Source organism: Dermacentor silvarum, chromosome 10 (genome assembly GCF_013339745.2).
Source record: "Dermacentor silvarum isolate Dsil-2018 chromosome 10, BIME_Dsil_1.4, whole genome shotgun sequence".
Classification (NCBI taxonomy): Eukaryota; Metazoa; Arthropoda; class Arachnida; order Ixodida; family Ixodidae; genus Dermacentor; species Dermacentor silvarum.
The window spans coordinates 150,072,666-150,086,245 of NC_051163.1; the positions used below are offsets into that span (position 1 = coordinate 150,072,666).

A 13,580-nucleotide genomic window follows, 5' to 3' on the forward strand; every position below is an offset into this window, starting at 1 on the left:
TTCGACGCCGCAACTGCCGCCGCAACGGCCGCCGTGAAGCTCGGATCAGCGACGAGGGCTGCCGCAACTGAGTGCAGCGATTCCGGGACGAAGGCGGGCTGCGCGGCCAGAGTTACGTTAGGCTGTTGAGCCGACTGCTCCACATTGTACGTTTTGGCTTTGTGCACCAGCTACCGCCGATGCGTCGCCTGGTGTACGACGAGCACCCCACACGAGTCGCAGAAGGTCATAGAATAAAGAACCAACTTAGAAGGTTGCCTCGGGGTCCGCTGGCATTACCGCATTGCGAGCCGCTTGGGTTTGGTCCGAGAGTGCGCGGCCGCGGAACGGGCGTGGGTAATCCCGAGCCGCCATTCCGACCTCTACTTTCCGCTGGTACCACCAACGCCGAGAGGAGACGAAAGCCACGGGGACTTCCTGTCCCTGCTGGAAAGTCCACGTCGCCACACTTCGATAAGACAACCGTTTCTTAGGGGCAGGAGGTGCCTGGGCAGGTGCTTGCCTGGTCGACTCCTGCGCCGGCTTGGAGGGGCGATGCGACGTTTCGTTGTCACGAGCAGTTCCCGCCGCCGCGCCGGACTTCGGCTTTGAGCGGCGACACGCCGTGTTCGACTGCTTCTTTGCAGGCATCGTGGCGGTGAGCGAACTGAGAACTTCGGCACAAGCTCCCGCGCCAGCAAACAAAGGAAATGACGGGGGCGAGGGCCGGACAGGGCGCGAAGGAAAGCGCGGCGTTTGTGGCTCTGGATTGGAAGGAGCATTGGGCCAATAAGGGCGCGCGCTTCCTTCCGCAGCGAGGTATGCCCACGCCTGATGAGTAAGCGCGGTCGAAGGGGGGGGGGGGGGGGGGGGGGGGAGTCCTTCCCCTCTGACCGGCGTTCAGCGCAGGCGAAGAGGGAGCAAACCCCGTTTACTCAGGTTGTAGCGGTATTTACGCCGGAGAATAGCCCGCCAACGTCCCGTTGCTTCTGAGCTGTAGCAAACACGTACATCGGTGGAGGGTATACGAGGGTATACGAGAGTATATTGCACACGGGGTATAATAAGCAGCAAAGAGTGCCTGTCACCACTTCGATGTGCACCCGCCAACCATTGTTTTTCTCCACTTACCAGCGCGATAGGGAATAAATGTCCATGTATACCTACTGGTAGGAGAAAATTCCGTAGTCGCGTCGCTAAAAGGTCGGGTCGGCACTCAAGGGTATGTTGGGCCAAAAGGGGCCTATCACCGCTTCAATGTGCGCCCTCGCACACTAGCTGTGTTTCTCCGTTTACCGGCGTGGCAGGGAATAAAGTCCGGCTACCATCTGGTGGGAGAAAGCCCCTAGGTGCGTTTCCGCAGGTTGTATCGGTGGCGTGGCCTGGGGCCAGCCGTGTCACGCTTTGCCTGGGGTTCGTTGACCACCTCCCCATCTCCCCAGTCGTTGCTGTGGGCAACGAAAGGTTTGAGGTCCGAGACGTGAACTGGACCGCCGATTGGTCTCCCTTGGGAGTCAGCCAGCTTGTATACCAGAGGGGACATTTTGGCCTCCACTCGGTACATGCCCAACCATTTGGCCGACAGGGAGGCACAGATGCCTCTGGCGGCGTCACTCAAGAGTTGCGTCTGACGACGAGATCGCCGACATCATAGTGCACGTCGCTATGTGACCGGTCGTACTGGGCAAATTTTTGTCCAGCTCGCGCTTTTGCCAGGTTGGAACGGGCCAGTTCAAGGGCCCCGTCCATTCGTGAGCGCAGTTCCTGCGTGTAGCCGAAAAGGCCAGCTTTCGTGGCGCACGCCCTGCTGCCGGTCCGCAGAACGCAGTCCATGGCGTTTGGCAGCTCTTTCCCGAAGTTGAGGAAAGCGGGCGTGTACCCAGTTGAACAGTTTACCGAGGGCCGCACGGAGAAGCCTATCTCGTTAAGACAGACATCACAATCCCTTAAGACTTAGAGATTGACTCCAACCAAATAAGGAAATTTACTAGCCCGACGTTTCGGAACCAATTTGGCTCCTTCTTCAGGTGGTATTCTTCGGAGGTGGCGGTGTGCCGCTTTTAAAAGGTCCGTCGTAACAAAGGAGAGGAAGGGGGAGAGAGCGTAAGGTGCGGAGACACTTGGCAGGGCACCTGCTCTAGACAGACAAAATAGGTGGTGGGGTGGGGTGAGAGGGGGTGGGGCTTCGGCGTCGCTGTTCGGCTGGGTTGACCGATGCTGGGCGCCCTTTAGTCGCGGGAATGTGTTGACGAGGGACAGGGGGAGGGGGACGAGTTGTTTTGGTGTTGCTGACCTAGAGCGGGGGGTCCTTTCTTCCCTTTGTCGCGTCTGCAAGGCCATGAACTTACAAAGAAGGAAGAATGCCCTTCATGCGGTTTATATTACCCGCCGTGTTCTGAATGTGCCAAGACTCGAGTAGTAGCCTTTTTCGCCAGTTTGTCTCTGTTTGGAGGATTTGGGTTTCTTGGAAAGAAATCTTGTGGTCGGCGTCTTCGGAATGTTCGGCGACGGCGCTGCGTATTCGGTTGAATGTTCTGACGTCGTTTTCATGTTGTTTGATTCTTTCTTTTAGATTTTTGGTTTCCCCGATGTACGACGCCGGACAGTCGGCACAGCTAATTTTATAGACGTCGCCTTGAGCTTTTTCTTTTGGTTTAGGAATGAGGATATTCAAAGTGTTCATCGGTTTATGCGTGACTTTGAGGCCTTCTTTTTTCAATATTCGTCTGAGAGCTTCGCTGGTACCTTTGACGTATGGGATGGACACTCGTTTCTGTGGTCGAGGGGGAGTCAACGGTTGTAGGTCTCGTAGTTTGTTTTTTTCTTTTTTGTTGTCGGGTTGTTTTTCGAATGAATTCCGTTGTATAGCCGTTCCTTTTGAGTTCGTTGAGAACCGTTCTCCTTTCTTTCTTTTGATCTGATTCCAATGTGCAATGAGTTTCGACTCTTTTCAATAAAGAATTTACGACCGATGCCTTGTGGTTTGCCGGATGGTTGGATGAGAAGTGTAGGTAGCGGCCTGTGTGGGTTGGTTTTCGGTAGACTGAGAATTTTAGATTGCCGTTGGTTTGTGTAACTTGTACATCTAGGAATGGTAGCGATCCGTTTTGTTCGCGCTCCGACGTGAACTGTATATCCGGGTCTATGGAATTTAAATAGCTCTGCAGGTTTTCGACTTGCGACTCCTTCACTATACAGAAGCAATCATCCATGTACCTGAGGAAAACTTTTGGCTTCGGGGAAAAAGTACTCGGAGCTCTGTCTTCGATATTTTCCATAGTTAGGTTCGATATTTTCCATAGTTAGGTTAGCCATGGTGACGGAGATTGAGGCCCCCATGGGAGTTCCTTTCACCTGCTTGTAGTAGCTGCCTCGGAAGGTGAACTAGGTATTCGATAGGCCACCACGTTTAAACTCCCTTTCCGGTAGCGCACAACAAAGTTGTACCGCTGCAGTGTCAACGCCCAGCGCGCGAGGCGGCCCGAAGGCTCGCGCAAGCGCTTAAGCCAGGTGAGCGCCATGTGGTCTGTTTCCACCACAAATGGCACTCCGTCGACGTAGCAGTCAAACTTCCGGAGAGCAAAAACTATAGCGAGACATTCCCGTTCAGTCACGCTGTAGTTGCGCTCGGCGGCGTTATAGTTGCGCTCGGCGGTCACTTAACACGACCCATGTCGCGTTAAGTGACCGGCTCTCAAATGCGACTGGTCAAAGAACGCAGTCGTGTACCTGAAGCAGCACAGCCCCAAGACCCATGTCGCAAGCTGGTCAGTGATCCAAGCAAGCAAGCCGGTCAGTGACCCAAGCCGGTCACTTAACGCGACCCATGTCGCGTTAAGTGACCGGCTTGCAAAGGCGACTGGTCAAAGAACGCCGTCGTGTACCTCAAGCAGCACAGCCCCAAGACCCATGTCGCAAGCCGGTCAGTGATCCAAACAAGCAAGCCGGTCAGTGACCCAAGCCGGTCACTTAACGCAACCCATGTCGCGTTAAGTGACCGGCTTGCAAAGGCGACTGGTCAAAAAACGCCGTCGTGTACCTGAAGCAGCACAGCCCCAAGACCCATGTCGCTCGCGTCAGCTTGGACAAGAAACTCCCTGTTGAGGTCGGGCAACTTCAGTTCGGCTGTGGCCACTAGAGCTCGGAATAGTGCATGAAAGGCACCCTCCTGCTCAGGCCCCCAGCTCCATCGGGCCGACGTTTTTAACAGTGCGGTCATGGGCGCTTGAAGAGCGGCGCAATTCGGGATGAACTGTCTGTAGTAGTTCACCATACCCAAAAAGCGCCTAAAGCCCTGAATGTTCACCGGCGTCGGGTATTCGAGGATAGCTCGGACCTTCTTTTTGCAAGGCAGAACACGAGCCCTGTCGATGGTAAAGCCCAATAAGGAAATGCGAGTCTCAGCTATTTGGGCTTTCTTCGGGTTTAGTATCAACCCGGCGGCACGTAACCTCTCGAGGACGTCCTCCAGGTGGTGGAGGTGCTCCTCGAACGTTCGAGAGAAGATGACAATGTCATCGAGGTACGCCAGCGCATAGCGCCACTTAGCCTCCCCGAGAATGCGGTCAATCAATATCTGGAATGTAGCTGCAGCTCCAGAGCAGCCAAATGGCATACGGGTGAACTGGTAAAGGCCTCGGTGAGAGGTGAATGCAGTTTTCTCCGCATCAGCCGGCTCCATCCGAACCTGCAGGTAGCCGCGGCTAGCATCCAGTAGACTAGCCACGATTGAGTCCACGTTAGGCATAGGATAAGCATCCTTCCTTGTGACCTCGTTCAGCCTGCGGTAGTCCACACAGAGCCGTCTCTTTTAGGGACCATTACCACTGGAGAACCCCAGGGACTCTTTCAGCGCTGGACAATACCGGTCTCAATAAGCTCATCCAATGCCTGGTCAATTGCCTTCCTCTTGGCCACACTAACGGGGCGAGGATTGCATTTCCACAGCAGTGCGTCGCCTGTGTCGATCCGATGTCGCACAAGGGAGCTGCAACCCGGTGGTTGTTCAGTGAACATCGCGCTGAAACGAGTCAGCAGTGACGACAGGCGTGCCTTCTCGTGCACCGACAAGCTGTCAAAGGCGGCAGCCAGCAGTCCAAGCTGCGGCTTAACGGGGTGGTCGCCGGAACCTTGACCGCCGTAGCAGCGCAATGCTCGCAAGAAAGCGGATTGCACCGACCGTTTTCCGCTGTGCCGGCCAAGGGGCCAATTTCGGAGGTGGAGTGAGGGTCACGAGCCAAGGGGGTCGCGCTAGGTCTCCTCTCCTCCTTCACTCGCGCGGCATCCGGCGTCTGAGGGGCCGCCGTGGCCAGCGGGAGTGTAGCGAAGGGTTGCAGGGGGCCGAAGGGCCAGCCCTGTAGCCTCCGCTTGCGACGTCAATCACGATACCCGTACGGGCGAGGAAGTCGCGACAAAAAATCACGGGCACGAAAAGACCCGGGAGATGCACAAAGCGCTGACGGCGCACACGATTCTCCCAGCGCACAACCAAAACCAACCGCACCGAGCTGCATGAGGTAGCCGTGCCGCTCGCGAGGTGGAAGGCGGTGTCGCAGGCTCTAATGTGGACAGAACGCCGGCGCAAATGAGCCATAACCTCTTCGCCCAACAGCGAGACCGAGGCCCCGCTATCCAGCAACGCCACAAACTGTCGACCAGGCGCGCCCGCTGCGCTAGGGCTAACCGGGTAGCGGTTAGCCCTAGGGCGCGTCGCAGTGGCGTGTTCGGGCGGGCGGGGTTTGCGCGGGAAAGTAGGCCTCATGTAACCACCTCGTTGGGAGCCTGTGAGCATCTGCCGTGGTGAGGAAGCTCTCAGCGGACGGGAGCTCGGGTGGAGAGGGTGCCCGGGGGCTGCCGCGGGGGAGGCCAATCAGGGCGCGTCGCAGTGACGTGTTCTGGCAGGGTTTGCGCGGGAAAGTAGGTCCGGCGCACTCGTCATGTCCGCCATGTTGCCGTTAGGACGGCGGTTCCCGAAGATTGAGGTAAGCGCCACGCGCGAGCTGGGGGACGAGGCACGGGAAGGCACCTCGATCCCCACAACGTGACTGATGATTTCTCGAGAGTATGAGTGCCCACTAGTGCATGTTGTTGGCAGTTTGCAAATGCTAACCACTGCATTGAGGTTTGCTTATGTCCAGACACAACTCTTATACAAGATATTTTAATCTGGAGAACAAGCTCTGCTTAAAGGAGTACCGACACAAAATTTTTGAGGCTGTGTTTTTTGCACTTACTTAGTAACTGTTGACCAAGCAATCACGGCAAAAAAGCATTTGCTTAAGCACATGAAGATTGTTTAATTGTAAGCTTGTATATCCTGACCAGTCACAGTTTTGATTTCGAAGAACAGTTCATGCCCCGCAACGTATGAGGCACTTCTGGAAACAGCAATGATCATGTGACAGCGCAGACCTGTGACGCACGCGGGAGCACCATCTACCATGCAATGGTAGATGGTAACTTGGTAATACGTAAACTGTAAGAACTTTGCACATATGCTTCGTGTTCAGTCAGTGCGAGACACTCATGCAACCAGTGCTGAAATGTCTTTCGAACGGCAAGACAAGCCAACGACATCGGAGTCACCGAAATCAATTGCCAAAACTTGTGACTTAACATTCTTTACAAATAGGACCTACGCTGATTAGCACATCGACAGAAGCTGCACTTTCCAATTCATCACTTGCAAATGAAATAAAAAAAAATTACTCCATCTCCCGCTAAAGGGAACCATGTGTGGATGCGAAGCAGCGGGGAGATGGTTAGCTTGAGCGGGAGATGGTTTCACGGCAGCGGCCCGAGCGCTCATCGCGGCGCTGCAAAGGAGAGAGAATGAGGCCACGTGCTCCCCCATTTTCATTCCGAAGAACTACCGTGGCGCCCCCAGCGGAGTATGCAGTTTGAGCGGTAGATGGTTTCGCGGCAGCGGTACAATGGCTAGAATGGGGAAGTGTGTTGAACGCGCCGGGTCGCGCGTGCCCCTTTGGGAGGAAACCGCCAGGTGGTGCTGACACACGCTTACACGTCTCAACTCCGTCAGTAATAAGACTAGCCCAGAGAGAGGTTTATAGTTAACAGCTCAAGGTGTTCGGCTAGAAGGAGATGAGGCAATGAAACATATAAGAACAATGATGACAGAAAAATTCAAAGAAAGAAACGTAGCATGTACTCAATCAGGGGAGGATAGACTGGTTAGTGCAGTGGCTCCACTTGAACAAAGCGAGTGGGAAAGGGCAGAGAAGAGGGTTCCTAGTACCACGTCGACAGGTCCTGATGGCATCCCAATTATGTTAATAAAGACATTGGGCCCAAAATCAAAGAAAGTATTAAGAGAGGCAGTGAGCGAAATGATAATGAAAGGTTAAGTCCCCGACGGGTGGAGACTGAGCAGGATGAGCATGATATATAACGGAAAGGGGGACAAAGCCGACATAAACAACTACCGTCCCATAACAGTGACGTCAGTGGTTTACAGGGTGGTGATGCAGATTATAAAGGACAGACTGCAGGCATGGGTGGAGAGCGAGGAGGTGCTGGGGAAACTACAAAATGGGTTCCGGAAACAAAGAAGATAATCTGTTCTCATTGACGCAGTGTATTGAAATAGCAGAAAAGGAACATGGGCCCCTATGGCTCGCATTTCTGGATATCAAGGGAGCCTATGACAGGGGTTATCCAAAAGGATTTGTGGGACATAGTGGACACTCTAGATGTGGAAGATGGAGTACGTAATCTTTTAAAAGATATCTATAAAAGCAACAAGGTGCTTATGAAATGGGAAAACAAGGTATCTGGGCTTATAGAGATACAGGAGGGGCTTAGGCAGGGGTGCCCTCTGTCACCTCTGTTGTTCATGCTGTATTTACAAGGATTACAGAAAAAATTAGAGAGGAGCAAACTTGGCTGCAACCTTTCCTTTTTCAAGCAAGGAGAATGGATTAAACAGTCATTACCAGGACTGATGTACGCGGATGACATTGTACTTATGGCTGACAGCAAGGAAGACTTGCAGAGATTAATGGACATCTGTGGTAAAGAGGGAGATAGCTTAGGTTTGAAGTTTAGTGAAGAAAAATCGGCACTCATGATTTTTAATGATAATCACGGCAGCCAGCATAGGATACAGGACGTTACACTGGAGGTGGTGGATAAGTACAAATATCTTGGAGATTGGATAAACAATGGGGCTGAGTATACTCCTAACGGAACGTGAAAAATATGTAACGGCTAAAGGTAGCAGAAATGCAGCTGTGATGAAAAATAGGGCACTGTGGAATTACAATAGGTACGAAGTGGTGAGAGGAATTTGGAAAGGGGTGATGGCCCCTAGTTTGACTTTCGGCAATGCGGTCCTGTGCATGAGATCAGAGGTTCGAGCAAGGTTGGAAGTTAAGCAGAGAGGGGTAGGTAGGCTGGCTCTGGGAGCACATGGAAATACACCAAATCATGGGGTACAGGGTGACATGGGATGGACGTCATTCGAGGGCAGGGAAGCCAGCAGCAAGATAGAATTTGAGGAGCGATTGAGAAAAATGGCAGAAAAGCGGTGGGCAAGGAGAGTTTTCAGTTATTTGTACATGAGGAATGTTGATACAGAATGGAGGAAGCTGACCAGAAAACTGTCAATCAAATATTTGGACTGCAGGAGGGGTGCAAACCAGGAAACAGCGGTTAAGAAAACGGTTAAGGAAACAGAAAGGGGTTTGTGGAAAACAGGGATGCAGATGAAATCAGCACTGGGAACATACAGAACTTTCAAGCAAGAAATTGCCAAAGAAAATATCTACGATAATTCTAGGGGAAGCTCTTTGTTGTTTGAAGCCAGGACGGGAGTATGGCGGACTAAGATGTACAGAGTCAAGTACCAAGGTATAGACACGTTGTGCTGTGCGTGTGGAGAAGAAGAGGAAACGACTGGACACCTCATACTTTTCTGTAAAGGCCTTAACCCTACAGTGCAAAGCAACGGGGCTGATTTTTTCAAAGCATTGGGATTTAGGGACAGTGAAGGCAAAATAGACTAAGCGGGTAGAAGTAACCAAATGGAGGTTATCTGATTGGTGGATAAAATCAAGGCAGGGGTGAAATTTCACCCACCACAAAGTAAAAATATGTTAATAGTCATGGCTAGGTGGCGTAAGCCACCGCCCGATTTAAAGGGTTCAGCCTCATCCATCCATCCATCCATCTATCAGGGCTTTCTCCGCCCCTGGAAGCCGCGCCAAGGCGGCAGGCGTCTGCTACGAGCCTGATATTTTGGTTGCTATTAGCCAACATCGCGATAATTTTGGATATATATATTAAGTACCACGTCACCGCAAGGTAATACCGCAGTGACTTACCGCACAGAGAACGCGTTTGTCGGCTGTGAATACGGGTATTTTGTCTATTTCCTTGTAGCTCACTTGGTCCGCGCTTACGCGGCTGTTTCGCATTCCACGCGCTTACTTCATTCAGTTATGCGTGGAATGAGCAACGTGAACGTGCTGCAGAAGAAAATAAGCTGGAGACCACAATAATAACCAAGAGAACGTAGCAGATATGACTAGCACATGCTAACGCTTTTACACCCTATCGTTTCCTTTCTTTTATTTCCTGCATTCGATTTGCTTTACAAGACTGCATCCCGCGCTCTGTTGTTTCTTTATTAAGGCGAAATCCTTAACTGGGCTCTTGGGAAGCGGAATGTGTCTCTTGGCCGATGCCGCGGTACCAAAAATAAATACAAACCGCGTAAAGCCCGTTTCACATGGTGCGACTTTCTCTGCGAATTCGCATGTGTCACAGCTGCGGAAAATAGGCCGCCGGACCCTTCGTGCGTGCGTTTTTTCGATGTTCGGCGTACTGAACTTCTCTGCGAAAAACGCAGATGCTGTGGTAGCCAATGTAGTGGTGGAAACAGACGACCAATAGGAGGTGGCTCGCTCATACGTCATTGCCAGTCAGAATGCTTAACGAGTATGCGAAAAACGCAGCTGCCGTAGATCCATGTGAAACTGATTGAGAATTTCGCATCTGTGGAAATCGTAGCTGCGAAAAACGCACTGCGAAATCGCACCATGTGAAACGGGCTTAACTCTCGCGGCTCGTTCACTTGGTGTATATACCACAGTATAGTGTGGAAAGGCACAAATGTGTGACTAAAGCCCGTTTCACATGGTGCGATTTTGTCTACGAATTCGCCCGTGCGAATTCGCAGCTGCGAAAAAATAGGCCGCCGGGCCCTTCGTACGTGCGTTTTTTCGATGTTCGGCATGTCGAACTTCTCTGCGAAAAACGAGATGCGGTGGTAGCCACTGGAGCGGTGGAAACAGACGACCAATAGGAGGCGGCTCGCTCATACGTCATCGCCACTCAGAATGTTCAACGAGTATGTGAAAAACGCAGCTGCCGTAGATCCATGTGAAACGTGATTGCGAATTTTGCATCTGCGGAAATCGCAGCTGCGAAAAACGCACTGCAAAATCGTACCTTTTGAAACGGGCTTTTGGGTCATGGCATAAGTAACATTTCATACTTGCACTCACGTCACGATTAACGATAACAATAAGACGACGGCCAGAAATCCCTGTGATGCTGTAGGTGTGACGGTAAAAACGTGCTGAATGCCACTCTCGATCTCAACGTGTCGAATTTACCCATATATATCATGAAGAACTAAGAGCACAGGTAAACGGTAATAATAGTAATTATAATTTCTGGGGTTTTACACCCAAAAATCACAATATGGCTATGAGAGATGCCGGCGTGGAGGGCACCGTTAATTTCGACCACCTGGGGTTCTTTAACGTGCACCTAAATCTATGTACACGGGTGTTTTATGCATTTCGCCTCCATCGAAATGTAAGCCGCCATGGCCGGGAATCGAACCCGCGTCCTCGAGCTTAGCAGTACAACCTACCAAAGCCACTAAGCTATAGCACGGCGTGTATATAGGTAAAAGGTACGCGAGAAATATACGTGGCAAAAAACAAGACAAACCAGAATAAATGAAATGCTAACAGTGCAACATTGTATACGTATGCCTCCATTTCATAATTACGAGCAAACGTCAGAAAAAGAGCACGATGGTTTACATATGTGCAACTCGTCTTTTGCCTTCTTGTGCTGCAAGAGTGCAAACACTAAGCGAATTTTAACATGAAAGTAACTTTAGGAATATTTATTGTGTACGCTCGCTGCTTCGTATATAGAAATCATACTTACTGATCAATAACTATGTACTTGTAGTTACGTAATGAAAGAGGCAACAAATCACCAGAAAATAAACTTTTCATTTTTTGCGGTTATTGAAGGTAACAATTTCAGGGATATGTAGAATCAATTGCAATATTTGTAGTGCATCAAAGACAGTAATTTTGAAGACAATTTTCCACTCAATACCATGTAAGCACAAACATCCTCACGCACCATGAATGCTTGTTAGTTTACGCAAAAAATCACACATTACGCAGTAACTATGATATAATGAGAAGTTACATGTTAATTGGTCAGAGAGGCTTCACGGATTATTAAAACAAGGCTATTGCAGTAGTAACTTTTACATAACAAACAAGTAAATGGCTAGGCCCAGTAGTAGCTATCTATTCATTTCAATGTAGAAGAAAAATATATTTGTTTAGCTATTGGCTGGATCAAATGGCTTTTCTTTCGAATGTCTGAATTTGAAAAAAGCTTTGCTCACGGTGAACCCTAAGCTATATCATGCGCAAAGTTTGTATTGAAGAGATAGCGTACAGCAAGAATTGTTCGTGTACGCAATCTCTGAAGCGAAATAAGCCAACAATATTGCGACGTTAGTGCCATCTTTGCTCTTTTTCTTGCTTCCCTTACACCTTCTCACTCTGCTCAGTTCATAATAAAATATTGTCATGGCTAAAAAATATTCGAATAAATACGTATGAATATAGCTGTAAACCACTACTGACCGTGAACGAAAAGCACGTAATGGTGAGCGAAGCGGTCACTGCACGCGCATGAGTATTTCACTTGACTGCGTGAGTAATTTAATTACTTTTTTCGTTTCTCTTATTCTTGTAAGCATGGTGCTATTGCCCGCGTACCCATGCGAATAGCGTTTCTTTTTTTACGTTTTACTTGCGATGAAGATTAGTTCTAAGAAAAGAGAGAGAGAAATAGAAAGGAAAGGCAGGGAGGTTAACAAGACGCACGTCCGGTTTGCTACCCTGCACTGGGGAAAGGGGGTATAGGGATGAAAATAGAGATAAAGGAAATAGAGAGAGCACAGTTTCTCGCACACTTGAAGCTTTGCATGAAGTCTACGGACGGTCGCCAAGACCTGTTGACTTGAGGTAGTGCAACAAGGCTTTCGTAGCTTTCTGTGCCAAGAAAAGTTTATTTAGACAACAGTGGCCAGAGTTTAGGCCAAGCTGCATTCAGAATAAGATACACCTCGAAGTTCTCAGCATAGCTACAAAGTCACAGCAGCGTATAACGGATGGTGTGGTCATATTTCCCTTTAAGCAATTTTCTATGAAGCTCAGTGCATGCAAGGGCCAGAACCCTTTCTATGCAGTATGAATACCACATAAATCAATCAATCAGTTTTTCTTTAAGAAACTGTGCACCCTTAACAATGAGCGCTTCTTTCCCATCTGTGACAAGGCATGTGGTATAAGAGGAACTCCTTCCATGAAAAAGATGCAGCGCAGTAGGCGCAGAGATATGGCCACTCTGCCGTACAACTGCAAACATGCTGCTTGAGGTTGGAACCATGACCAAGCACGTTTGGGCACAAGTGGCACTGCAAGTGGCACACATAATCCAACTGCTACAATGTTGTCAATACTGAAAGAGGGAACTGTGGCAGTAACCATGGCTGCAACTGCAGACTCCTCGTCTAGAGTCTGCAGTGTGAATATGAGTGGCATAATGTCAGGCAGGACGTCCCTGCTAGCTGTTGCGACTCCAGCTTTGGCTTCGGCTGTGATCCCGGCTGTCATTTTCACTAAAACTGTGCATGGAGGCTTGATGGGCAGACACTTGCATTCTTTGAAGTCGCCACATTTTTCAGGTAGAGTTTCTGAGCTGCACAAACACTGGCTGCACCTGCATGAAGAGTCAATTTGGCAGCATATTAGACATGCCAAAACCTTAACACCAGAGGAAACTTCAGGTGGCAGACAAAGCACAGATAACCTTTTCCTGGAGCTGCTGCAACTTTCTTTTTTTTTTTCTCTTTTAAGAAAAATGAAAATACATGTCATTACAACACACTTGCTCTTAGAAAACAAACCTATACAGTTTTCATGAATCTGCCCTTGTAAGAGTATTCCCTTAACAATAAAAATATAGTAGCTAAATATTCGCCCAAATTCACAATCCTTCTTTTAAAGGCTGTCTAAAGTGCACCCTCTAGGCAATCGTCTAATTACTATGCCGATCGCTACTGTTATTAGTGGGTGCCCAAATGCCAGCAACCAGAATGCTCCAAGTAAAATATTTGCAATAACAAGCCCTGCTCTTCCAGAAATGTATTTAAATACATGTTCAGCTTCTGCGTGATACAATCAGAAGAGATTTAAAAAAAACCTTTCTGAAGCTTTAAGAGCAGCAACTGAGGTGCTCATCAAGAAGTAAAT

The 13,580-nt window shown here is 49.7% G+C and overlaps 1 protein-coding gene and 1 long non-coding RNA gene across 7 annotated transcripts in view; both read right to left on the bottom strand.

The window, feature by feature from the left end:
* The window catches only part of LOC125940740 (uncharacterized), a 154,133-nt gene that overhangs the window by 19,634 nt on the left and 120,919 nt on the right, over positions 1–13,580 (bottom strand). The window lies entirely within an intron of this gene.
* LOC125940734 (uncharacterized) overlaps positions 12,254–13,580 on the bottom strand; it is a 94,934-nt gene continuing 93,607 nt past the window's right edge. For all 6 annotated transcript variants that reach the window (XR_007463929.1, XR_007463931.1, XR_007463930.1 and 3 more), the window contains exon 2: positions 12,254–13,047. Coding sequence is in view for 2 of the 6 variants with exons in the window: in XM_049657210.1 (XP_049513167.1) it covers positions 12,540–13,047 (508 nt within the window). In the remaining 4 variants the exon portion in view is untranslated. The remainder of the gene's footprint in view (positions 13,048–13,580) is intronic.